The 27,703-nt window shown below is 47.3% G+C and overlaps 1 protein-coding gene across 2 annotated transcripts in view; it reads right to left on the bottom strand.

Moving 5' to 3' along the window:
* The window catches only part of Eprs1 (glutamyl-prolyl-tRNA synthetase 1), a 60,096-nt gene that overhangs the window by 12,463 nt on the left and 19,930 nt on the right, over positions 1–27,703 (bottom strand). The window contains exons 10-21 of one of the 2 annotated variants that reach the window (XM_013066529.3): positions 26,234–26,467; positions 25,200–25,284; positions 24,448–24,507; positions 24,131–24,151; positions 18,590–18,700; positions 17,072–17,208; positions 15,751–15,958; positions 14,878–14,990; positions 11,064–11,181; positions 9,021–9,380; positions 3,969–4,199; positions 2,774–3,036 (exon numbers count right to left, since the gene is read on the bottom strand). In XM_013066529.3, the coding sequence (XP_012921983.1) occupies positions 2,774–3,036; positions 3,969–4,199; positions 9,021–9,380; positions 11,064–11,181; positions 14,878–14,990; positions 15,751–15,958; positions 17,072–17,208; positions 18,590–18,700; positions 24,131–24,151; positions 24,448–24,507; positions 25,200–25,284; positions 26,234–26,467 (1,941 nt within the window). The remainder of the gene's footprint in view (positions 1–2,773; positions 3,037–3,968; positions 4,200–9,020; positions 9,381–11,063; positions 11,182–14,877; positions 14,991–15,750; positions 15,959–17,071; positions 17,209–18,589; positions 18,701–24,130; positions 24,152–24,447; positions 24,508–25,199; positions 25,285–26,233; positions 26,468–27,703) is intronic. The other variant, XM_004867395.4, reaches the window with a different exon arrangement.

Here is a 27,703-nt window from a genome sequence, read left to right as displayed (position 1 = left end):
GAGGCTGGAGGTCACCGGCAGGGGGTGGCGACACACAGGACTGGGCTTCCTGCAGCATGGTGAGGGGACTGGCTGGGCCCCAGCTCCACCAGTGCCAGGGTGAGGGCCCACTCCTCATGACCTCAGCCACCACGGTAACCCCGAAGGCCCCACCTCCAAGCAGCACTGACATGGACGTGGCTCTGGCATCTCCAGCACATACGCTGTCCTTAGGGAGAGCACATTCACACCACTGCAGCTGTCCTGAAAATATGCTCTAAGGGCCGGGGACCGTGGAGTGGAGGAGTGCGGGCCGAGCACACTAAGGCCCTGGGCTCAATCCCCAGCACGTGAAAAACTACTTCTAACCTAGAAAAGTTGCATCTTAACCCTAAGAAAAGCTAGGATTTAATAAAGACATCTCTTTTACAAAGTTCTTTGTCATGTATTTTTAATAAAGACAGAAAGTATATTCACATATACTCTCCACTGAAGAAAATCTTCTATCTCAACCCGTACAGAATTATGGTTACTAAGATCAGTGTCTTGCTGAAAGTAACACGTAAAAGGTAACAGAGACAACTTCTATCTATACACACACATACATGTGTATATACATACATATACAAATGTACATACAAGTGTATGTTTACTGCAGGTTTCTTCCTCTTAGTTATACTGAATAAAAATTGTGAAAAAAAAATTGTGGAGGTAGATCTTGTACATTCAATCTGCAATAAAAACTATTCTAGGAGGGCCGGGGATTTAGCTCAGTGGTTCCAGTGCCTACCTTGCAAGTGCAAGGTCCCGAGTTCGATCCCCAGTACTGACAAAAAAAAAAAAAAAAAAAATCTATGATCTATGCCCTTGTCTGTATATATATAGGGATTTTCTATCAGATCAGAGATGATTTGGGCCGGGGATTTAGCTCAGTGGTTTCGCTGCCTGCCGCGCAAGCACAAGGACCTGAGTTCGATCCCTGGTACAAAAAAAACCCCAAAAAAACAATAAAAACTATTCTAGGGCACGGGGATGAAGCTCAGTGGTTCCGCTGCCTGCCGTGCAAGCACAAAGTCCCGAGTTCGATCTCCGGTACCAAAAAATAAAAAAAATTCTAGACAATAATCCTTTCCTGGATGTGTCAACTCCTCCGGGAACTTTGACCTACATTTGAAGCTCTACCCATTAGTTATGTTTTATAAAAAAAATAGATTAAAGCCAGGCATGGTGGCACACCCCTGTAATCCTGGCATTCTGGGAGGCTGAGGGAGGAGGCTGCAAGTTTGAGGTCAGCCGGGACAGCTGAGCAATTTAGTGAGACCTCATCTCAAAATAAAAAATAAAACAGGGCTGGGAATGAAGCTCAGTATGAAGGCCCTGGGCTCAATCTCCAGTGAGACCCCTCCCCCAGAAAAGAGGACATCTTTCTAGGGTTCACAGACAAAGCTGTACTGACTTAAATTTCAACGTATTTGCATTTGCGTTCTTCACTGTCATACTGACACATCTCCAACAGACGATTACAGGAAACTCAGCCCCTTCCTAAGCCGTCAGAGAGTAAAAAGTAAGAAGCTCTGCTCTCCCTTCCACTACTCTATGGCCCTCATCGCCTCAGTCCAGAAGCAGACAGGGGTGACTGCTGCATTGTCTTAGTCCGGGAGACGACGTGTACATGATGTGAGATGAGAAGGGGCGGAATGTGAAATTCAGCCAAAGAAATCTAAAACCACAGTATCTCAATGACAGCATTTTGTTATTAAGCCACTAGAGGAAATCGATCACAAAGCTCTAATTTTGGGATGGGCCTTGTAGACAGGAAAATTACATCACTCAAACAGACTGAAAGATCCTAAAGGGCACAAATAGCCCACTGTTTTGTCTTTAATCCAGCTTTGTTTTATATTTAAATATTCTTGGGAATAAAGTTTGGTTTCCATAAAATTTTCATTTGAAAAATCTGCTTAAGGTGCAAAACACTGTGTAGTTAAAAGGCAGGAGAACAAAAAGATTTATAAACATTTATGTTTACTGTGTCACTGGGTGCAGAGTGGGTATCCCTCTTCCAAACTGCCTGGGACCACAGCATTTCTGATTCTAGAGTTTTCTGAATTTCAGAACACAGCTACACTTTATGACTGTGCTCATAGTTGAATCTCCCTCCTCAGAGGCTCAGATTAAGGGTGCTCTACCTGTAACAGTGGTCACTGCTAAGGTTCGATGATAACGGAAACTGGAAAGCTGGAAAATGAGCACAGGAATTGCTTACATTCTAAGATTCTTAAACCAAGCAAATACACTGTTACTAAAATTAAATAAACTGAAAATTCACAGATGCTATGCTGCGAGCACTTCAACTTTAGCAGCCTCTGACTTGATAGCCAAACTAACCACAATTTGATTATTAAAAAATAGCTTAAGGGGGCCGGGGATTTAGCTCAGTACTTCTGGTGCCTGCCTCGAAAGTGCAAGGTTCCGAGTTCAATCCTCAGTGCTAAAAAAAAAAAAGGGCTTAAGGGCTGGGGATTGAGCTCATTGGCACCGTGCCTGCCTAGCAAGGGACAACATTGAGTTCCAAGCCAGGGATTTAGCTCAGTGGTTCCAGCACCTGCAGCGCAAGCGCAAGGTCCTGAGTTTGATCCCCGGTACCAAAAACAAACAAACAAACAAACATTATGAGTTCAATCCCTGGTACTGCAAAAAAATAAATTAAATTTAAAAAATAAAAAATAGCCTAAGCACTGGATTCCCTCAAGGTCCTGCCTGGCCCGTGCCAGCGAGTGGTGGCCCTTCTTACCGCGTTTGCTTCCTGGGGCCCTGCCCTTCTCCGGCACCGCCGGGTGTCGGCCCGCTCCCCTGGCTATTAAAAGGCTCTTTGCCGTGGCCGTCATGTGCTTTCTGAGGCTTATTCTGCTTTTCGGATTTGTTCTCCTTGTCTTTCTTCTTCTTGTCTCTGTCGTCAGCACCGGTGGCAGACACGGGCTTATACTCCACCCCCGCCAGGGCCTTGTACTGCGCCTTCAGCTGCAGCAGCACCTGCACGGCGGGGTCCACCTGGTCCTGGATGGAGGAGGGAGGGGGGCACTCACGTCACTGCCCAGGACCTGTGCGCGGGTGGGCGGCTTTCAAGACGGGGAGGTAAGGGACGGCGTGGGGGCAGGAAAGGGTCCGAGACACAGACGTGAGTGTGCGGAGGAGTCGCACGCAGCACCGAGGTCTGTGGCCACGCTGCCCAAGCACCAGGCACCAGGCACCAGGCACACAGGGCTGTGTAAATTTAAAGTAAATAAAAAGCTCAGGGGAAGTAAACCAAATAAAATAAATAGGTAAAATCTCAGGGGAGCCAAGGATTTAGCTCAGTGGCACCATGCCTACCTCCAGGCACACGGTTCTGAGTTTGACTCTCCTTTTGGTACTGAGGAAAAAAAGAAAACACCTCAGGGGAAAGCCATCAAGGGACGGGTGTTAAGTATTTCACAAGCAGAGGAATGGCAGGAATCAGGTTTCTGTGTTACCAGCCAAACCTCAAAACCTTGTAACAACTGCCTGGCTTCCATGCATGGGAATTTGTAAAAATAAATAATAAGAATGATAATAGTGATAATAATCCAGATCAGAGCTCAAGATAAAAATCTGCTATTTGCAACTGACAGACCTTTGGGAGATCAATCAAATATGAAGGGTCTACAAGGTGCCAGGCACTCCTGGGTTTGGGCCCCAGAAATTAGGGCTTTCCGGATCAGCAGGAGAGAGGCAATGTATCAGACAACATGCAGTGCCCTTCAGCACTACGTGTGGGAAGGACAGTGTCATATGCAAAGACCCGGTCATAGGTCACATCTAGTTGGGGGAGAAGAACTGACAAAAGTTCCTTTAGAGAGCTGAGAACTAAAGTAAGAGAAGTCACCTGGATCTGACGGAGAGACTGTTAGGCAAAGAAAATGGTGTGAAACGTGAAAAAGCAAAGCACACAAAGAAAATACAACGCTAACCTTGGAAGCCTTTTCAGCTTTAAGTTTCCGAACCACTTCTCCCTGAGCAGCTACCCTGGCAAACAGCACCTGGGCCTCCGGTGCCTCTGGGCCCGAGGACTCCCGGTCCCCAGCAGGGCTGGACTTGGAGCTTGGGGCCGGCGGCTGGCCGGGCACGTACTCCTTCCCAGTCTTCTCTTTGTACTCGGCTTTCAGGGACAGTAAGCACTCAACAGCTTGGTTTATTTTAGCCTGAGACAGAAAAAGAAAAGAGATACTCATTAATTCCTAAACTTTCTGAAAATTTCAGTATGACTGAAAAATCTTCATTATCACCAAAAAACAGCCCTCTGAATCCGCAGATTCGCCAACCGAGGCTCCAGGGCATTCAGGGAGCAGCTGTCACTGTGCCGAACTCGCCCAGACTCCGTGCCTGTCCTCACAGCGTGGCGATCACACGGCACCTGCACCGACGTAAAGTGTGCGGGTTGCTGCAAACACCGCTACTTTGTGCTGGGACCTTGAGCCTCCTAAGTTGGTACCCAAGGGGTCCTAGAGCCAATCCCCATGGAAACAAGGCCCAGCTGTGCTATGGTAAGTGAGCCATGCAGAAACCATGTTAAATCACTAGCGTGAAAGAGCAGATAAAGCTCAAGAGAAGTTAAAAATATAAATCACATACCTCTCCCATACACAGGTCACAAAAATAACCATGCACACACTTCTGTCTTGCAGAAACAGGCACCTGTGCACAGTCAGCCCCAGGCCCTGGTTCTGTACATGGCGAAGTCAGAATTTACAGAATCGGAATAAAGATCAGCCCATAAAGATGGCTTTATGTATATAAACTTTCCTCCAGCCTCCCCAACAGACATTAGATTCAGCACTGGGAAAAAAGTGCGGGCCCAACTGAAGACACACTCTGAAAAGTTTCCACTGGAGGAAGAAAGAACAGACACCCCTCTGTGCATCTCCACCTCTGAACTTCCAAAGAATCTTGAGCAAGGACGACACACCCAGGCCACGACACATGTGACACTACCAGAGGGGACAGAGTGCGGGTACAGGTCTGTGAGGGGACCTCACTCATGATGGGAGCCTCGGGCATCCGCCAGAGCACTAAGGAAAAGGACATTGGATTATTCCTCCCATTATCCTGTCCACAGTCACTGCGTACACAAGCACAGGCCAGTGCCCCAGATGGCTGAGTGAAGCCCAACCCAAGCCAAGAAGCATAGCAAGATGGGGCCACAGAGTGCAGGAAAGCACTCACGACTTCGAAGAATCTGCAAGGCGACAGTGAGTCACACCATGTCCAGCTACTGTGACACCCAACACTGCCCTGCCCGCCGACCCCGTCTGCCTCACCAGGGGCCACGCGGAGGGAGAAGCGCAGGCAAGGGCAGGCTGGCTCAGAGCCCTGACCGCCTGGCACCTGGTTGTACCCCAGTTTTAGAATTAACAGTTGCTTCACAGCAGAGGCTGTCTTTATCTAAGAAAAAAAGCACGGTTAATCAACAAGCAAAGTTGAAGAAAGAAACTTCCTCAGCTAAAAGAATGAAGATGGAAAAGAAGTTAAGAAATTCCCTGGCGAATATCTCTAGAAAAAGAGGACTACTTGAAAAAAGTCCTATTGTACACTATAAGCAAACATTCACCAGAGTTTGCAGTCAAACGGTCCATTTTCACCCAGTGAAATAACATAAGACCCTTGTATGGCAAGATTCTAATTTGAAGTATTACACGAGAAAATTAAGGAGAACAAACTGTTTCATTATTGAATGGGATTCTCCAGATATTTAATTTTACTCTCCTGGGAGAAAGGGAAGAAATTATGTGCTTCTTTTCTTTAAAAAAAGAATAAAATTATACTAATCACTCTGCAATTTTCCCTGACGATTTGGTATGTACTCGAAGATTCTTGAATTAGAATTATGAATAAAAAAATAATTGCTATCAGCCCAAAGCATATTTATTCTGTGCCAAACACTGCTAAGAGCATTCTATGGATTATCTGAATTCTCCAAATAATCCTTGTCCACATGTTACAGATGCAGCAAAGTGTGGAAATTCAAGTACTTTATCCCACGTCACACAGAGAGCGGCAGAGTCAGGGTTTCAGTCCAGAGCTTGTCCCAGCCCTGCACAGCATTACAGTAACGAGACAGGAAGCGATGGTCTAATCCTCACATGTCGAGAATCCTGCTTTTCAAAAGAGAGCTGAGTGTTACTTTGACTGTGTCTCTTAAAATACAGAAAGCAGAACTGAAGGAGAGAGGCAGATAATCTCTTAACATTCTCGTTTTGCACATGAAAGGCATGTACGCCCAAAGGGAGCTGGAAGCACAACACCCACAGGAAGCTTACAGAGCACTTGCTCAGGGCTGAGCCTTATGTGTCCAACCATGCGATGCCAGGTTTCAGTAAGTAACTGCTGGTGCAGATTAAAAAGAAAGGAAACAACCCACATAAAGAGTTCAGTAAAGGTTTCAAATCAGAATTTGAGTTAAGTAAAATTGATCGTAGGGCCAGGAGCAGGGATGCACACCTGCACTGCCAACACTCAAGATGCTGAGGCAGGAGGATGTCAAGTTTGAGGCCAGCTGGGCATACACAGTGAGTTCAAGGCCACCAAGGACTACATGGGGAGACCATGTCTCAAAAACAAAATAAAAAAATCATCATAAAATTATGATTCAAATTTGGCAAGTGTGGAAAATGGAAGAGAACTCACCTGGTTACATTTAGAATAAAAAGTACTCCATTAGCAACTTAATGAGACTGTCTGAAAATTTTTTAAAAAGGGCTGGGGCTGGGTGTGGTGGTGCATGCCTGGAATCCTAGCACTCAGGAGGCCAAGGCAGAAGGATTACAATTCGAAAACGACCTGGGCAATTTAATAATTTAGTGAGACCTTGTCTCAAAAGAGGAATGTAGCTCAATGCAAAGGCTCTGGGTTCAAATCCCAGTGCTGCCAAAACAAAACAAAAGAGGCAACATGAAGCTGTAGGTTTTTATTCCATGCTCATCTTTTTGCTTGTACTGTCTCTATGCTTAGAGCTCTCCCACAGGAGTACTACCTCATCCTGAAACAAAAGGAAAAAAGTACAACAAACAAGGCAAGCAAAGTTCACCTGCAACTCAAAAGCCCCTGCTTCCTGTCTGGGGAGCACCTTCCTCACTGCCACCCAACAGGGCAGTGAGCCGCGCGTGCGCGGGTGACAGGACGCCTCGCACGCCTGCCCAGCAGCGCAGTGGCTAAAGCCCTCCTGCCGCCTGCCGCCCGCTGCCCACCACCCGCCTCGCGGGAGCTCCCTCAAGAACCAGCCAGAGGACAAACCCAGGCTCTGCCCACTTCACAGTCACTTCCACCCTCCAAGCTCCCTGCTTACTACGGCAACCAGAAATAAGCGCAGTGACCTGTGACCAAGGACAGGGCGCTGTGAGGCTGACAGTGCACGGGCACAGTGTCCCGAGTCCTCGGCCACCTTCAAGCAGCGTGGCGACTGCTGCTGGCTTCCGAGAGCACAGGCAGCGACCTGGCGCACAGCTGTGCTGCCACGCGGGATGGTTCAAAGAACAGGTACACTGCGCCAGGCTCAGATTTCCAGTAAGGCGGCCACAGTGCCACAATACCTCGTGCCACTGCCTGCCCAATCACCAGAGCCTGAGATCTGCTCTCATCACAGGCTGAATTCTCGTGACCTCAGCGGTGTCATTTTATGAATCCGTCATGTGCAGCATTACGTGGTGGTGATTGTCACTCAGCTGTAGCAGCTGTTCCTACTCAACACCCAATGAGATGAGAGAAAACTGGTACATAATTTGTGTATTCTGGCCAGAATAAAGAAACCTGAAGACCAAAGTCCCCTGCCACTGTGTCCATGACGGAGTCCACAGTTAGTGCTCTGTCACCCTATGCAGGAAACACCAAGGGTTTACACACCACACCCGGCAGCCTTCGTCCATGCAGCCATGCTGTCATGGTGACCTCAGTCAAGCAGGCGTGCAAGAGACAGGAGCGAAGACTTCGCCTGGCTCACAGTGGAGACAGGAAAACATCAGCACCTGCACAGAAGCCCACTTCCTGTTCCAAGGGAACCAAGCGTTTGGGATGAATGTGTCGTGGGTGTCTGGCCTCCAGCCACATGCCTGGCTGCTCCATCCCCGAGGCGCAGAACCCACAGCCTCAGGCTCCTCAATCCCCACCCACGCCAGGACTTGCAGGGACCCCACGGCAGCACCGGCCCCTCCAGCACCAGTCAGGCCAGCGCGAAGGGGCCCCGCTGTGAGGCTGCAGGCTGACTTCTGGCAGCTCATCAGACGCCTCCAGCAGGTCAGTGTTCATCTGCTAGCGTTTCAGAGGCAGGCCACTGTCTGAGCAGAACTGTCACCCCTGCTTTAAACTCGACCTTCCTCCCTCACAGGTGCCAGTCCCTTTGATTTACACTTCCCTCAAAAAGTGGTGCCAGTGCTCGGCTGCCCTCTGAAGCGCCGGAGATGGTCACAGTCAGACGGCCTCCCGACAGACTGGCTGCCACTTCCCAAGTGAGGTCATCTTCCCCACCAGCGGTGTCAGACAGCACCCTGCCAGCAACACTTGCACCCAGGAGTGGCCGGGGCCCTGCAGCAGTCTGCCCCAGAGCCCGGAAGAGAAGCACGGCGCTGCCCTCTACGGCTTTGCACCCAACTCGGCCGCCCCGCCCTGCCCCGCCTGGCCCCGCCCGCAGGGCTGCTGTGCCGGTGGCCTGCAGGGCGCTGGGATCAGAGCCGAGCTGTGCACAACCTCCACTAGCTCCCCTCAGCCAGCCGAGCACCTCAGCCCCGCCCCGCCGGCCACTAGGCATCGACACGCCCCCAGAGTTCCGGTCTCCTCCCCCGCACGCCCCTCCTGTCCCGAGCCCAGCACACGGACGGACGCACAAGTGAGTGAGTCAGTGCCGTCGTCCGTCCTGGTGCCCAAGCAGGCATCCAGACACTTCTGCTTTGCTGGAAGACAGGCGCCGGCGGGCTGCGCTCCACGCTGATGCCCTTCCCTGTGACGGACGCCCTCGCCTCCTCCAGCCCACTGACCTTGAGGGCTTTCTCAGCTTTCAGCTTTCGAACCAGCTCCCCTTGTGCGGCGACTCTGTCGTACAGAGATCTGCTTTCCAGAGCGGCAGCTGGTGACTGAGAAGCAGCCTCCTGGGCCCCTGCAGCGGGAGGGCTCCCAGGTTTATACTCCTGGCCAGTCATCTCTTTGTATTCGGCTTTCAGAGCCAGGAGCTGTTTTACTGCTGCATCTATGTCTTCCTTGGCTGCTTTTCTGGCCTTTAATTCTCGCACTGTGTCCCCCTGGGTAGCCACTCGGTTGTAAAGGACCAGGAAATCCTCAGATGGAGCCCAGGATTTATACACAGGAGGTGCTGGTCTTTCCTTAAGAGAAGGACTCATCTACCGATGCAGAAAGCCAGAAGTAAGAGGATTAATTCATGGCAAATGTCTTCCCACAAAATTACACTAAACTGATTCTAAAAATGTATCCTAACAAAAAAAACACAAGTAAAAACAGATAAAAGTACGTGGATATTCACTGAAGCATTTTTATCTCAGGAAAACCTTAGAAAACCTCCACCTTTATTGTCAGGGGGCTGATGAAACAGCTGCCAGGCCTGAGCCCAGCACTGCTGAACGAACACACCTGCAGCGTGACCCTGAATGATCTGTGCCGGAATAGAGCGTGGATCTACCCTGCACTGAGAGACTCCGGGGTGCCGCAGCAAGTGCAGAGCAGTGCTGTGCGTGCTGCAGCACCGGTGCACCTGACATCTGTCAAGCACTGCGTGTGCGCTACCTCAGGGTAGTTCAGGGTTAACATTAGAGTGTGCTGTATTCCTTGCGATGAATTCCTTCGAAAAGCTGCATTTCCCATAACTACTAAGTTAAAAACCAAATGTCAGCCGGGTGTGGTGGTGCACGCTGTCATCCCAGCACTTGGGAGGCTGAGGCAGGAGGATCACTTCCAGTTTGAGGCCAGCCTGAACTACATAGTGAGACCCTGGCTCAAAAAACCCCAAATGTCAAATGAAAACTCAACATGGACAGGAAGTAGGATGGTAGTGTCCAATCGGAGTCAAAGTCCAAGAAAGAAATAATAGTCTTTCTTTCAATTTGTGTATCACTCTAAGAATGAAAAATTAAAATACTTAACATTTAAAAACAAAATATTTTAGAATAAAATTTAAAATCTTTTTGATTTATGCATATTATTTTTTCAAATGGCTATTGTATCATTAAGACATAAACATTTGTGCAGTTGTTTCAATGTAACTACTTAACGAGGGGCGCATTAGGAACTTCATGGAGTGCCATGAAAACACTTCTGAGAAACCACGAATGCTACACACTGAGGGAGTTTGAGGCCCTGGCCTGTAAAGCTGCCCCTAGCTGCAGCTGGATTCCCAACTCACTCTACTGAGATGATTTTACTTCCAAGGGGAAAATGGAACAGAAAATGCTCACGATCACTCATGAAAGGGCGAGGAAACAGCTCCCGGCCCACACAGCGCATCCTCTCGCCTTTCTCCTTCCGACCCTTCGTGGCCATGGGAAGCTCTTCTCCACACGGCCCCAGAGGAGGATGGGAAAGTACCAGCAGCGAGAGCCAGGAGGCCATGCTGCTCCTGTCCCTGACAGAGAAGCTCCATCGGGCGGGCCAAACACCTCCATCCCTCAGCTCAGTGGGATGGGGACCAGGATGGGTGGCTCAGAAAACAAGGGCCACCGCAGCTTGGTTACCGTAAGTAAGGGGAACACGCTTTTCTAGACACAGTCTTTCCACCTAGCCTTTCTTACTTTTTGACATAATAAAATTATATTTTTAAAAATCTTGTTTTGTGCAGATGTGGTGGTTCCTAACTATAATCCCAGCATGAAGAAGAGGGCCTACGAGTTCAAGCCTGGGCTATAGACTGAGTTCAAGGCTGAGCTGGTCTGCATACTGAGACCCTGTTTTGAACTAAATAAGTAAGAAAAGCTTGCTTCACAAGATACTTGTCTTCCTCAGTCTCAAGTGTAAGATGCATCTAAAAACTAGGACAGAAAGACCACTGATTTCAGACATACACACACATTTACCTCTGTTTTTGTGGCTTCTCCTTTGGTCTTTTCCTTTGACCCAGATGTTGGCATTTCCTTTGTATGTCCATCAGGAATGTATATCAAAATGCAGGGGGCTTCTTTGCAACTATATGGGCTAAAAAGAAAATTCAGGGACAAAAAAATTTACTTGGGATATACAGCAAGTAAAACTGATTCCCTGGATAAATTCAACAGCATAGAGTTTATGCTTTTCATAGTATGAATAGTCCATCCTCTTACAAGTCAGATCAGAGCTCTTCAGAGTAGTTTAGAACAGGAAGTGCGTGAATAGAAGCCAGCAGGTGAGATCACAAACTTCCCCTTTACGAACACTCACGGATCTGAACCAGCTGAGCCCAGGGCCACAGGCCCTAACCCCCCACCACCAGAAATACACCAGTGCACATTAACGGCGGCCCCAACTTGAAGGGACCTATCTACACACTGCACCTCACCCGCCAACATGCAGAAGAAATCTGTAAAAGTGTGTTTCACAGGAGTTCTCAACTCTGCCAGAATAGTAACTAGCAATAGTGCACTGTCTCTGAGGCTATGGATCAGCAGATTTCTGCAAATTGTGTGGTAAAAGCTACAAGGAAAATAGTGAAACAATTTGCCAATAACAGGACTCTCAGTATGTTTACTGAGAGAATTCCCATCGAAAACATTCGTTCTTTCCAAGTACACAATTTGGTGGTTACATAAAAACATGCAGCCATCACTACACAACTTCAGAGCATTTCCGTGATGCTGGAAAGAAACCTCCCGCCCCTCACTGTCCCAGGTTGGGGTCAGCCCCTCTGCCCGCTCCCTGCTCACTGCTGGCCTGCCCTGATGCCCGCGAGTTGGCGACTCTGGACATAAAAGAAATGGATCTGTGGGACACGAGCTCTGTTGTGACTGGCTTCTTTCACGTTATAGGTTTAGAGTTCATCCATGTTGCAGCATGAATCAAATCAGCACTTCATTTTATAGATAAATATTTCATTATACAGATAAATCACTAATGGATTCATCAGTTAATGGACAAATGGGTTGTTGCAACTTTCTAGCTACAGCTCTGAGTACTGTATTTGTGCACAAGTTTTTGCATGATGTGTTTTAACTGTGCTTGGGTCCGTAACAGGAGGGATAGCTCTGTATCTACCTTTTGGGGGCACTGCCATGCTGGTTCCTACAGTGGCTGCACACTTTCACAACCCAACCTGCCATGCAAGGGCTCAAGCTTCCCCTCCTAGACACTACGCATCATCACCCATATTTAGCCAGCCTGTGGTATGGGTCTGCCTCTTCCAAACAACCAATGAAGCTAACCATCTTTCCATGTGTTTACTGACTGTGTATGGATGCTTTGAAGAAATGTCTTTTTAAATATTTTGTTCATTTTTTGAGTTGCAAAGCTTTATTCTGGATGCAAGTTCTTTATCGAGATATATGTGCAATTACATTCCCCTTCTGTGGGCTGTATCTTTTTCCACAGCAGGGCCTCACCATACCCCTCAGGCTGGCCTACAGTTCCTGGGCTCAGGCCATCATTCCGTCTCCACCCAGGGAGAAGCAGGGATGGCAGGCGCCACCACGCCAGCTCCATGGAGGCTGCCTTTGCAGCTTCACTACGGTAGCCTTTGACACACACAGTTTTTACATTTTGATGGAGTGCAACTTTTCCGTTTCTCTTCGGTTCCTTATGGTTGCGATGTTACATTCAAGAAAGCACTGCTGCCAAGGTTACTAAGTTTTATCCATGTCTTCTTCTCATGGTGTTATAGCTTCAGCTCCTACAGCTGGGTCTCCAATATATTTTTAGTGAATTTTTGTGTGTAGTATGAAGCAGGGTCTAACTTTACTCTTTTGTATGTGGCTGTCCAGTTGTTTCAGTAACATTTGTTGAAAAGTTTGACAATTTTCAGCACAGAACTGAGAACCTACTCTGTTAGTTAGTGGTACCATAGACACCACTGCTATTCACTGGTGGATTAGGAAGCCCAGGCACTGTCTATAATGTCTCCACGCACAATATTCTGACTAAAGGCAATGTGATCCTGAGCCCAGTAATCCTACCACTTGGGAGGCAGACTGAGACAGGAAGATCACTCTGAGCGCGAGGCCAGGTCTGGGCTATGAAGTGAATTCAAGGCCAGCCAAGACTCTGTCTCAAAAAACCAAATGAACAAATAAATAAACGAAAGCAATGTGTAAAAAAAAGTATTTTCCCCTATTGGATATAACAGAAACAAGACAGATAGGTCCTCGTGTTAGATATTCTCAAGAGGAAATCGCCACAAACTATGGGGACTCACAGGTTGGGGACAGAGCCCAGACTGTTACAGCTTAGATCCAAAGTGGTCCCCAAAGCCTCTTTCGTTTGGAAGGTGACTGGGCTATGGGGCTCCAGCTGCCAAACTGCTGGGAGGCAGGGCCTGATCAGAAGAGGTGGACACTGGGTGTGGCCTGGTTCATCGCCCTTCCTGGCTCCTCTCTTCTCTGCTTCCTGACTGCCAGGAGGAGCAGCTTTCCCTCCGCCCACCACTCTGCCTTGGAGCCAGCAAACCATGGACTGAAACGTGAACCAAACTGAAGCTCTCCTCCTTCTTCTCCTTTTAGCTACAAGAGCAGGAGGCATTAGGGGCCGGAGATTTAGCTCAGTGGTTACACCACCTGTCTCGAAAGTGCAGGGACCCGAGTTCAATCCCCAGTAACAAAAAAAAAAAAAAGAGCAGGCATTGTGTCCCAGCGATTAGAAGGTGACTAAGACGCTAGGTGAATGCAGAGCTCTGGCAAAAGTAAGACTGAGAAAGGTCACCAAGATGGAGCACAAATGGCAAAGCCACTGCAGAGGCAGCAGCTCAGTGCACCTTCGGGGAGCCCAGAGCCTGGGCATGTGCACAGGAAGGGAGGGGATCCCCAACTCTTGCCTCAAGTGGGTAGAAGGCTTCAACGAGCCAAAGCTTGCATTTCACAGAGAAGTGTATTTTAATGACACCAACAGAAGTTTTTAAGTGGGGAGAGATGTGGCAAAACATGTTTTTGAAATTTTCAGCCTGCTGACTGGGAGAGACACAGATCAGAAAGGGGCAAAGCAGGACATAAGGGACATTGTAGAAACTGGAACTGCACAGGGAGCAAGACGCAGCAGCGAGGAGGGTCTGCTGCGGACTGATGAGGAGAGGGAGAGGGAAAAGAACAAAGCTAGGATGCTGGACAGGGTGCTGGAACCTGGAACAAACTGAGTGGAGGGACTAAAAGACTTCTACTCAGTCAGAAGGCAGTGACACAAGTCTGAAGCTCAGGAGACAAGACTGACCACACAACTAAAGAGACATAGTCAAAAGAGACAAAATGAAAACCAAAAGAAACAGGGCAAAAGATTACAAACTAAAAGTTCTCTTCAAAATATTTTGTAGTTCTTTAAAACACTAAAGACATTTTTACCTCATATACCCGCTGCACTCTATAATACATCTAGTAAAAATACACTACTAGAAAAGGAATAATGATTTCTCACCCCCAAGTAAGGTGACTTACTGAAGCGTTTCCTGGTTCAGTGTTAGAAGTGAATATTAATGCTCTCTGTGTGGTATTGTTTCAAAGACATCCCTTTTTCACCGCCTGCTGCGCAAGCGCAAGGACCTGAGTTCGATCCCCGGTACCCAAAAAAAAAAAAAAAAAAAAAAAGACATCCTTTTCTAAGTCTGAACTGTTACATACAGAAGGTCAGGTCAATCTGAGTGGAGTCGATCGGGTGCAGCCTGCTGGGGAAGGCTCAGCTTTGACGTGCAAACTCGTGGTAAGCTCCACAGCGCTCACTCACCTAACAGGCTCATAGGGCTGATCGCAGATGAAGAACCCTCTTCTCTGCAACTGAATAATGTCTCCTTTCTTCAAATCCTTAAGGCAGGGATCCCCCAGCATTAGCTCTTCACGCTACAAAGATGATACGAGACCAAAATACACTTTTTCCATTTACAGAATTTAAACAAGTCTAAATAAAATACAGCGTTTTCAGTAGCTGGAACAACCTCATTTTAAACAGATATTAAAAAGTTTATGACTACGCACACACAGTGAAACAGAAAGTGTCAAAGAAACAGCAGATGCAGTTATCACTTTTGTGGGAAATACTGAGGACTGAACAGGGCCTTGCTGCATGCAGGGCATGTGCTCTACCACTAAGCAGCACCCCCAGCCCTTTTTATTTTGAGACAGAGTCCGCTAACTTGCCCCCTCCAACCTCAAACTTGTGCATCTTCTGCCTCAGCCTCCTGAGCAGCTGAGCCTACAGGGGTGCACACTGCACTCAGCCGATTCACCACACTTAAAGGTTGGCATTTATTAACTGACTGGCTCCGGGAGACCTTTGAGGAACCGATGGTGGTCCTGTGAAAGTAACTGCTCTTCCCACCACAAATAAGAACTGCCATTAAGAAACTGGGCTGGGCCAGGGCGGGTTGGCCTCACATCCAGGGCGGGGCTCTGCTGCTGGACATGGGCAGCTTGCTGCCTGTCCTCGGGCAGCTTGCCCAACTTATTGTGTTTCTCTTTATTCCTTCACATCTGTTTATTTAAATAGAATCCCACAGGCCTTTTCTACTTTGCTTGAGAAGCCAAAACATTTAAAATTAATTTTAAAAGTGCAAAGAAAAGTTTACAGGCAAAGATGAACGAGGCCTCTTCTAGAGGTTACCTTGCTGTTCTTGTTGATGTACTGCTTGAAGTCCTCGTCCTTCCCTAGCACCGGCTTTGTGATCAAGTGCTCGTAAGTGACACAGATTGTTGGGACAGGAAGAGCCTGTGCAGTCTCCGCGAGCCAGGTGATCTTAGTGGTTTTCTTATAGTCTTTATTCTCCAAGTTCAATTTTCCATCAAGAGATACAATTTTTCCATCTGCATTTCTAATGTAAGATTGAATAGTATTCAAAGAAAGAAACCGTACTGCTATTAATGGGTTTGGTTCTATAACAATTATTACAAAATAAGTAATAATTCTTTTGCATTTCATAATAAATGCGAAAGAATTTTCTTTGAAAAAATTCAAATCAAACATATATCTGAGCTTCTAATATGTGAGACATATCAATTAGTAGATAAATAAAATATAGTACCTGTCACCAAGACACAAATCCACTGGACAATAGATCCAGATGTCTGATGGAGAACTTGGATGTATTTATGAATTTAAAGTCAGGTGTATTAAGTAGCATAAAATCAGAAATACAAACTTGCAATCATATGTAATGATTGCACAATTAACACTACAGTTTACATAAACAAATCGCAAATGTACTACTCCATGTATATAATCTGAAAATCAAATTAATAAATGTTGCATGCTACAAGAGCTAGGAAGTAAAATTAAAATTCACTGTTAACACTGACCAGTTTTAAAGAAACTTTCAGGGTAAGAATTAAATTGTAAATAATGCCCGGTATGGTGGTGCATGCCTGTGATCCCAGCACTCAGAAGGCTGAGGCAGAGGCACGGCCATGAGTTCAAGGGCAGCCTGGGTTCAGAGACCTCAAGGCCAGCCTGCGCTATGCGGTGAGACCTTGTCTCAACAAAACAAAACAAAACAAAAACAAAAACAAAAACAAAAAAGGATTGAGTTATAAATAACTCTTGTCCAAAAGATCTCCTACCAGGCAATTATGTAATGATGATAAAAAGGGATCCTAAACCCTGAGAATTACTTTTTATATCTAGATATAGCAACTTTCAGTACCACAAGTAAAAGATATCCTGATAGACTATGAGTATACTGGAATGTATACTTTTAAAAATTTAAGGCCGGGGATTTAGTTCAGTGCTTCTGCCGCCTGCCTTGAAAGCGCAAGGTCCTGAGTTCGATCCCCGGTACCAAAAGAAAAAACCAATTTAACTTGTATGCAGTCAGTAACATGAGGTAATGAATTATTAGGTAAACTGGGGTCTGAATTGGGTGATGTTCAGTTAGGTAAGTAAACGGGCTCTCCTCTTGTGCTCATCTGAAGACCAGGTGAGTGCTCACCTGTGTATCTTAGTTATGCTGATGTTGCCCCAGTTGATGAAGGTCACTGTCTCCCCCTCCGTGAGTGTCTCGGCATCGGCTCCTTCAATGAGCACCCTGGGGCTGTACCACACGGGCTTCAGGCCCACCTCGGGGTTCTGAGGCGGGAAAGGGCCGCACTTACTAAGCAGCATGCAGACTGCTCACCCCTCACTCGCTCGTTCGCCCCTAGCAACCAGCGTCTGTGCTACCAGGGGCCACTGCGCCAATTAGAGGAGAAGGCCCTGCTTTTCTGCTATCTACTTATTTTCACACACGTGAGCTCCCAAATCGTGTCGGGGTCAAAATCTCTTAAGAGATGAGAGGGGCCAGGATGTGGCTCAGTGGCCCAGGGCCTGCCTCGAAAGCACAAGGTCCTGAGTTCGATGCCCGGTACCAAAAAAAAAAAGGCTAAAAAGTAAAATAAAATGAAGTAAATAAAAAGCAGTAAAGTCCCAGGTAGACGATCATAAGAGGTCACGATCTGAGCACTGACAGCTCCACAGTGAGTGTCACCCTGTTCGAGTCAGCCTCTGACTCTAACACAGCTGACTGATTCTCACATTCGCTTTAATCGCTCAAGCCAGCAGGTGTGACTGCCTGAGATGACAACCATGTGCAAACCAAAAGGACCTCTATCTGCATTTGAGATTTGGGATCAGAATTTAGATGGACAGACACCATTTTACTTCAAAGATGATTTGCACAAAGAGCAGACAGACCACCATGTCTACTGCGCAGACTAAAGCCAAGTAGTGATTCGGTACTAGCAGGGCTAATGTTCTGGTGTAAAAACAGCGGTGCAAGGACCGAGAAAAAGGTTTAAAATCAAAGGCCAGGCCGGGGATTTAGCTCAGTACTTTTGCCGCCTGCTGCGCAAGCACAGGGACCCGAGTTCGATCTCCGGTACCAAAACAATAAAAAATAAAATAAAATCAAAGGTCAACTTAGGGCCTGGGCTTTAGCTCAGTGGTGCTACAGCCGCCTCACAAGCGCAAGGTCCTGAGTTCCATCCCCGGGATCAAAAAAAAAAGATCAAGTTAAACAGAATGCACCTCAGGTTCCACATAAAGATACAGACACGCCTCAGCTCTCATAGTGACTCCAGAAGAGCTACATTCCTTTTACACACTACCACACCATCTGTACAGAACAGGAATCAGTGCTGAGCATAACAAATCTTCTGTGTGATGTGCTAGCATTATCAGAATGAATTTCAGCGTGAAATCCACAAAAAGATCTACTTCGATTGGCAGCCAATCCTGACAAGTAGGGCCGGGGATTTAGCTCAGCGGTTTTGCCGCCTGCTGCACAAGCGCAAGGACCCAAGTTGAATCCCCGGCACCAAAAAAAAAAAAAAAAAAAAAAAAAAAAAAATCCTGACAAGTAATGCTGAATAAAAATTATTCTCAAATAATGCTACTGCCGAGAAAGCAGTCTGGCTGTTACTATCCGGCCCCTTCTTTTAACAGGTGAAAGTGGGGGTGAGACTAGGGTGACCTTCGGGTGTCTGGCAGCCTCCTTCATCTCCTCCTGCACCTCGGGGACGAGCACGGGGACCACTTCCTTCTTCAGCAGCGCCACGTACCTTGGAGCCACAGGGTCAATGACCTGCAACAGACACGGCCACCGGTGTCACGACAGAGACTGCAAACCACCACATACAGGGAGGCACAGCACACCACGGCTAGCCAGCTTTCTGTGTTACTGCATTTACTAATCTTTTGGTTACCTGACACTGCTCCAATAATATTTTACTGTCAAGTAGAAAAAAAAAACCAATCATAAAACAAGATGACATGAAGGACTTAGAGTTCACTCCCAAGAATAGCTCTTGGCAAGTGACAGGAAGCCAATGAAAATGTATTAGAAATGTTCTGGAAATAATCCTTAAATCTGTTATTTGAGGTGGAGAACCCCGTGGGCTCCATATCAGCCCTTAAAAGTAGATGAGATGGCAACTTGAGTTGGTACTGTTGGAAAGCTCCATTTTAGGAGAATCCAGATTGTCTGTGTTTCAGCATCATTTTCTATAATCAGTGTCAGGCAACACTTCGCCATCAACAGCAGAATGGCATCAGGCCACTACTATAAGGCAATTTTCTAGATCAAAAGTCTTAACACATCACATACAGGTTGGCATCCCTAAGCCAAAATCCAAAATCTGATGCTTCTGGACCTGTGCACTCTCACTGTAGATAGAGGACACTCACTGTGAATTAGTACACAGGAACCAGTGTGTCCCGTTGCCTGGCAGGTGGGGGGCCTGGTATAGAAGGCCATCATGAGGTAACCCTCCCGAACAGCAGGCGGAGCCCTTCTCCCACCTCATTCCTACAATTGTTCATGACGACCAATCATGAGAGTACTGCATAGACACTATATCAACCACGGGGTGACAAACACAGATAAAAGCAAATGTACAAATAGCTAAGCAGAGTAACAGTTATTTTTCCTTGAGAAGGGTGCAGAAGAGAGGCATGGTTAGCACTGTTAAGAGTGTTTTGTTTCTTCAGCACTGGGGACTGAACTCAGGGTCTTCACACTGAGCAGCAACCCGTCCTTCGTTTTTTGAGAGGGGGGTCACATGAGGTCCCAAGTTGCTCATGGTGGGCTCAAACCTGTGACTCCCCTGCCTCAGGCTTTCAGAGTGCTGGGAGGACAGGTGTGTGCCACATGCCAGGCTTCAGGTGGCTTTTTTGTCACCTTGAGGATATTGTTTGGCTTCTGCAAAGGATGCTGTGGAAACCGTGAACATCCCAGAAAAGAAGCCATCCTCAGGGGTCATTCATGCAAGGTTTGAAATACCAAACTACCACCCAGCTCCTCTAAATTCCCAGGTCAACTCTTCTCCTGAGGCCTAAGGGTCATTCTTCCTCATTCAGGGTTCCTTCTTTCAGCTTCCCTGGGCTCGTGTGATCAAAGATTTAGTCTGTGACCACTGTACTCAATTTAGTGTTGGCCCAGTAAGGGAAAATTTCTTCAAAGAAACTGAAGACAACCCTAGCTGAGAAACTCAATTCGGAGTCCTCAGCTGACAAAGAGCAGAAGCCTATTTCCCACCGTGGGCTAATCACGCAGCCACGTTAGCACAGGAGGATTCTGAGGTGGAGGAGCAGCTAGTGGCAGAGTAACTGCATGTGGCCAAGCCCGGGTACAACCCACAGCAAGCAGGAAACGAAGAATTAAGGGACAAAGTTGCATAGAATGGTGCTTCTAGTGGTCTGAGATAAAGCCTAGAAATTCATTTTTAAAAAGCCTTCCACAGGATGGTTAGGGTCAGGCAAATTTGGGAAAACTTGAATTAAAAAGCTTAATTGCTTTTCAATTAACGTATTTATTAAGGACTCTGGGTCAGTGGTCTTTAATTACTCCCCAGAGTCCTAAAAGTCACCCAGGTGACCAGCAGACAGACAGGCAGATGGCCACGCGGGGTGGGCAGGAATCACTCCAGCACAGCGCCCTTCCTTTCCACTGGGGTTACTTTATATATGTACAGTGCAGTACAGTAGTGCAGAGTGCAGTAGGGTATTTTTTCACCGGAGACTCCGTATTTCTTCCTGGGGCCCAGCAGATGGTCTGTACACACTTTACCAGCTAAGGGCAGAGGCAAGGGGACTGTGATGAGAGTTCTTTCACTAAGATACTACTAAAGTTTAAAAACCAAGGCAGTAGATGAAGGTCGAAAGAAATAACAGCTCTGATGAACACCTGACAGCTGGGACTTTTCTGCCCGGACTGGAAGTTTAGCACATGAGAAAAACCAGGAAGAAAATTAGCAAGGTTAATGCAAAGCCAGCCTTTGATCTGCCTCCTACTGAGACAGTGAAGTGCAAGTGTCCTTTTAGTTGCTCTACATGATAGTACACGTGACCCCAACACAGAAATACTACACAGCTCCCTGTCAGGATGCTAAGTCAAGGCAAGAAAGCAAGAAGCACATAGGGCCATGGATTTAGCTCAATGGTTCCACCGCCTGCAAGTGCAAGGTCCTGAGTTTGATCCCCAGTACCAAAAAAAAGAGAAGCATGATCAGAATGACTTCGCCGCCCCACTGATTCAAATGTTAAACGTTGCTATGTTTTGAAAATGACGTTAAGGATGGAACATCCTAGACTTCAACATAAACATGGCAGGTTGAAAATCCTCCTCTACTTACACTCCTCCCCAAATCACCACGGAAAAGATGCGAAGGGCCTGGGTTGCTCAAAGGTTCAAACCCTGAAGGATGCTTGGACAAACACATGAGGTCAGAGCAACACACTCCGGAGGCTGAGGAGCACCGGGCACTCCCTTCCCTGCTGCACACAGCTCGGTGGGCCGGGGAGGGAGGTGCTTGGGGCAGGGCTGAGGACCCAGAGCAAGCAAGGCAACAGGACAGACAGGAAAAGACCCCTGGTCTCCCCTCTGCCTCACACGCAGGAGGTGAGCGACCACAGCAAAATCCCCTGGAAGCGCTGCCCACCCCAAGAGAAGATGGAGGCCACTGACAACTGCCCAGCCGGTCAGCCTGCAGGGAGCTCAGCCCTTGTTCTCGGGCCTTCTGGTCACCCCTGCAGCCTCCAGTATCAAATCCGGGCGGAGAACCAAAGCCAACCAGCACCTGAGAACTGCCTTCATATGAAAGAGAGAAACCAAAACTACCAACCTGGAGGAAAGAGACACTACAGAAAAAAGAAATTTTGCTTTGACAGTGCTAGGGATTGAACACAGGGGTAATCTGCCACTGAGTTATATCACCAGCTCTTTAAAAACATTTTTTTAATTTGAGAAGAGTCTCACTAAGTGTCCCAGGCTGGCCTCAAACTTACAATCCTCCTGCCTCAGCCTTCCAGTTAGCTGCGATCACAGGTGTGCACCACCACACTCAGCAAAACTTACATTACTATCATAACCCTGAAGCACGAATAGGAAGTATTTTTAAAGTTCAGAGGAGAGAAATCTTGGAAATATGACAGAAAGAATGAAAATTTCTAGAAGGTAGGAAAGTAGAGTAAATCTACTAGAAAGCAGAGCCAAAACGCAAATTAGAAAGTAAGAGAGAAAAGTGAAGTTAGAGGGCCCATGCCCAACTCCAAAGAGCTCCCCAGCGAGAGAAGGCGGCAAGCACTGCAGAGCGCCGGGGGCCCTGGGGCGGCCCGGCTTCCCATGCACAAGGCCCGGGCGCACCTCCACTCACAAGAGAAGGAAGGGAAAGGATAAGGAGAGGGAGAAAGCAAATGTTCCAGAGGGCTTCCCAGAGCGGAAGGGAGGCCGCCCAGGCCAGGAGCCAGTTCCCGAGGACTCGGAGGAAAACAGACCAGCAAGGCCACCACTCTGAGACTTCCAGTGGGGAACCAGAGCCAGGTGCGGGGCAGTGCCTAGGAACCCACCCTCAGGGCCTGAGGAGGAGCACTGCCAGCTCAGGGCCCACGGGCAGCTTGGGGAGACTTCGGCTCAAAGTATTCAGAGGGCCCTGGGGATGTGGCTCAGCGGCAGAGCACCCCTACCACAAAATACAGGTCACATACAAGGCCTCGTATATCTCTATCCCACGCTCCCCTTCTCAGGGAGCTTCCAGGGTACAGTGCGGCACACTGTGGGTGACAACAAAGAAGGCATGGCCAGAGATGCCGGGAGCACTTGCAGTCCCCCAGGAGGCTGAAGCAGGAGAACTGCTAGAGCGAGGGAGTGGAGACCGGCCTGCACAGCACAGTGAACCCTGGCCTCAAGCAAATCGAAGAGAATGAGGAAGAGGCAGAAGTGAGGCAAAGCAAACACTGGACAAAAGCAAAGGGACCTCCCGGGAGACGAAGACAGTGGGTGACAGCTGTGCCTCAGACGCCACCAGGCCACTCAGCCAGACCCACGAGCTGCGCAAAAGGCAACTGCGAGGACACCCGAGGAGTACAAAATTCTTGGTGGGAAAGTCAGTCAACTCCTGGACTCGGAGAAAAAATTAGAAAAGTAAACAAATGTGGGGGTGTGGGGGTGGGGGACTCAACAAGCAACTGCACAGAGAGCAAAAAGAGGGGGGAAAAATGAATACCTAAGTCCTCATCACGCACCGATCATGGAAAGGCGACAGAGGGCACTGGAGATCAAAAGCTGAAGCAGCAACTCACGTTGCATTCAGTGGTGTGGCCAATGAACGCCGAAAGAACAGTATCGGAAAGCATGGAAAGCAGTTTCTCTCTGGAGAGAGCACAGAAGGAGAGGGAAGAGGAGCGTGGGCTCATCTTCCACACAACCGACAGAATTATTTGACTCAAGCGAAGCAGATTTCGTATACCTGAACTAGAAATGTACACCTATCACTTAAAAGCTTGCTGTAAAACCAGACTGCTGTCAGTCTACGTATAGTGCATTAAAATGTACACCTTTAAAAATAATTAATGAGAGGCACATTGATGCTAACTTTGCCTGTAAATTCTCCTCATGTATTATTAGTAACTGCAGCAACAGAAAGAACCAATCAATAATTCCTTTAAGTAACAAAAAATGACCAGACACAAAAAATAAATAAAATGTGAGACACATGCGAGCCAACCAACTACTTCTGGAGGCAAGACATCAGCACAGTCAGGCAGTAAGGCCCACAGGGTTCGCAGAGCACAATCACAGAGCCAGGGTTCAAGGTAAGGCAGGGCAGGGCAGGGCACGGCATGGCAATGATTTGCCTTATCATAGTGTCCAAGCGTCTGCTTTCCACCAGGAAGTGGCGATGTCAAAATGCAATATTCCTCACTTGATTTTCAGTGAAGAAAACACTTATTTATAAAGCAGCTGGACTCAGGAAGACACAGGAATTATAGTCAATGAGGATACGTAATTTAGAACTCCGCCTTGGCTCAGCACGGAGAGAACAGCAGAGTTAAGTTGAACACATTTTTCCTTTGCCACCAGGACACATCTTATGGAACTAGGAATAATGCATTTTCTGTGCATGTGCATTAGCACGCATTTTATAGAAATGTGATTGTGCTTCAAAGCTGTGTGACATCTCAGGTTAGGACATGTAATATGCTTAAAGCTAAGGCAAACAAAAGCATCAAGTAATACCTTCTTACAGAGAGCTCGCAGCTTGAAAGCAGAAAAATGAAATGCAGAGTGTTCATAAAAGATTTTAGGAAAAAACTATTACCGTTTCCCTTAAGTCCAAGTTGGTTTGTTTCAATTTCGGTTACTCGGGGTAGTTACTAGGCTTAAGGCCTCTGTATAGTATTTACAAAAGGAAAACATTCCATTTTCCTGAAAGTCTGCAAAATGATAGCATTATTCACACATTGTCTCTACTACAGTGTAAGCACACTCATGGTTTCCAGGTGTATCATCCAAGACTTGGAGATGAGAACAGAGGGCTGGAATTAAACACATACCTTTTTGTTGAATGCCCAGATTTTGTCCCATTCCATGTTCACAACTGAACGTGAGGAGCCCTTGAAAAACAACAAAAAAGCATTTTAAGGACAAGGAGCATTCAGTAGAATTTTAGCATGCTTACAAAAAAAACACTCAATCCCAGCACTCGGGAAGCTAAGGCAGGAGGATCTCCATGAGTTCAAGGTCTGACTGGGCTACATAGTAAGTTCAAGGCCAGCCTGAATTATATAGTGAGGCTCTGCCTAAAAAAACAAGGAGCACAAGGACCCAAGTTCAATTCCCAGTACCAAAATAAATAAATAAATAAATAAAAATTAAAAAAAACAAACAGGGCCGGGGATGTAGCTCAATGGCGCCGCGGCTGCCTTGTAAGTGCAAGGTCCTAAGTTTGTTCCCAGGTCCCGCACAAACCAACCAACCAACCCTCCACACATACTGCAAATTCACTTCTGCCGAGATCTGAAACTCAGTGTGTGTAGCATCACAGCTCGGGCACCGACTGGTCAGGATTTGGGGTCCGACACTGCACAGGGGAAATGCTGTGGCCGCCTCATCCACCTCTGGGTCAGGAGCTTGGCACACTCCCACCCCACCAGGATGAGCAGCACGGACCATACTCCCTTGAAAAGCAATCTCTCCCTTGTCTCATAAGGTGCAAGCAAGGGACAGAAAGCACAGCGGCAACAGTCGCTCAAGGGACACTAACAGATACTGAAAGCAGCCAGCGCTGGCCAGCAGCCAGGCTCACCTGAGCGGCGATGAACTGCTTCAGCCCCTCCACCGTCATGCCTCTCCGCAGCACTCCACGCACCGTGGGGAACCGTGGGTCGTCCCTAGGAAACACGGACATGTCTGAGCACCAAGGAGGCTGTCTACAGTGGTGCAGATGCAGAGAGCAGGAGGTATTTAGTAAATAACAAATTACATGCAGCTTGTTAAATATCCGGATGAAGAGCTCAAATACAGACTGAAGATACCTCAGTATCAGTGAGCCTAAACTCACGGAAAAGAAAGCTGCTTTTAGGCAAATACTGCAATAAAACGAATGCATTCTGGGAGAAAAGTACATTTTAAAAAGATACAATGATTACATTTTCCAATATGGAAACCCCATGCATTGATGCATTTTTATTTTACCTGTATTTAACACACATTCCAGGTCTTTACATATGACCGTGAGAATCAGCTAAGAGATGTGTGGACACCTGTCCAAATACACACAGATTATTAATATTCTGCAGGGGTACCTTTGATGAGACCTGGGAGAAACCTGCCTTTTATCAAATTCAGCTCCATGGTGAAACAGAACAGAACACCTATTCTGTAACATACCCTTAGTACAGCTAGTGTCACTATTTTGATACCAATATAAACTAATACTATATAGGTTCCTACTGATTAAGGTTAAAAACAGCTCTCAGACCTGTGAGCATGAGACCCGGTGAAGGCTTTGCGCACACAAGCCTGCAGCTGTCAGATCGCCTTCCTTTCCTGCTATCTATCTCAGGAAGCCCCTTGGTGTACTCAGGGCTTCAGAAACTGATCCTGATGCCGTGGCAGCGTGTGGCGCATCACCAGACCTCGAGGACCAAGTCCTAGCCCCCGGGGAGGCTGCAGCCCAGGTCGGGCTCTGAGGGACTTCGAGTTGGCAGCGTGAGGATGAGCAAGGATGAGTGCCGCGAGCCAGCAGCCTGCCCGGTCCCTGCAGCCCCACGCCCTCCCACTACGGCGCCCGCCCGCCCTGCCTCACTGCTCCGCCAGGCCCAGGTGACCCACACCTACCAGCCATCGACCAGTCCTTCGTGGACAAACCAAGTGAGCTTTCTCTTGGACAGCACTGTGTTGTTGAGATTTAGCCGACTGTACTCCCAGATGTATGGCTTTCTTATGCCCAAAGCCTCAATGACCCAGTAAAACTGCTCGTCCCGGTCATGGTACTCCGTGGTTCTCAGGGCATGAGTGACACCTTCGATGCTGTCCACTATGGGGCAGGCAAAGTCATACGTTGGATAAACACTGGAAAAACAAAGTGTGAAAATCAGCACGAAACATCTCTTCTTCTCAGATTAAGTATTTACAGGCAGTAATCCTTATCTAAAACAACTCTTTTTAAGAGCGCCTCAGAAGACAACAGGTTTTAATAGCCAGGTGTGGTGGCTCATGCCTGCAGTTCTCAGGAGGCCCAGGCAGGAGGCTTGGGAGCAGAGGCCAGCCTGTGCTACACAGTGAGTTCAAGGCCAGTGTGGACTACATGGTGAGACCTGTTTCAAACAAATAAAGAAATAAGTAGGTCTTATGACTCATAATACTCAAAGTCTCTCAAAACACTATTAGGGTTTGAAAAGTCAGCTGCCCACTCAATATTGAAACAAAAAAAGAAATTTGGGATTTAATACACAGTTGTATACTGGCTTGGAAAATTCTAAAGTCACATCTGTCATGGCCAGCATTTATCATGGTAGGAAGCCGTACACAGTGCAAGGGATAATTGTGAGGGAATCTGGCTTCTGAATGTCACTAGCAAGCCTTGCAGTAAAGCCCTAAGGGTCTTCAAAGTGCAGTTGAGAGCACTCAGGAAGAGTGTTAGTTGGGCAGGGTGGTACATGCCTATAATGCAGCTACTCAGGAGGCTGAGGCAAGAAGACTGCGCATTCAAGACCACCCCATGCAACTCAGTGAGACCCTGTTTCACAATTTAGCGGGGCATCTGCTCAGAGGGAGAGCACCTGCCTTGCTGCACAAGGCCGAGTTCAATCCCCAGTACTACCAAAACAGAATCAAGCGCTCAGCTGGGCGAAGTGAGTGGCACAGGCCTATAATCCCAGCTACTCCAGAGGTTGAGGCAGGAGAGGCGCAGAATGAGACCAGCTGGACAACAGCAAGACTCGGTCCCAAGCATTGAAAAACAAAGAACAAAAAGAACAGTGTTTTCCAACTCAAAAAAAGACAGGAAATTCTTAGGTGAACTAAAATCCCATTTAGGATGGAATAGTCTTAAAAACAACTTCTGCTTAAAATAATGTTACAAGTATGCAGTATGAATTTGAAATTTCTGTAAGTACTATATTACCGTGCTATGTCTTCTAGTTTTTAAAATAAAAACACTAAAAATAAAATAACATAAAGCCACTACTGCATTATGATTTGCAGTCATTTGACACTAAAAACGTATGTCCAAAATCCCTTTCCAAAGCATTCAAAGTATTTGCTTCTTCAAGTAAGGAGCAATCACCGTGAGCCAAGGATGGACAT

Source organism: Heterocephalus glaber, unplaced genomic scaffold, assembly GCF_053883595.1.
Source record: "Heterocephalus glaber isolate CG9 unplaced genomic scaffold, H.glaber_assembly_v1.0 deba00001067, whole genome shotgun sequence".
In the NCBI taxonomy this organism is placed as follows: domain Eukaryota; kingdom Metazoa; phylum Chordata; class Mammalia; order Rodentia; family Bathyergidae; genus Heterocephalus; species Heterocephalus glaber.
Note: the sequence above shows the minus strand (reverse complement) of the source record. Positions and strands in the feature narration are given on the sequence as shown.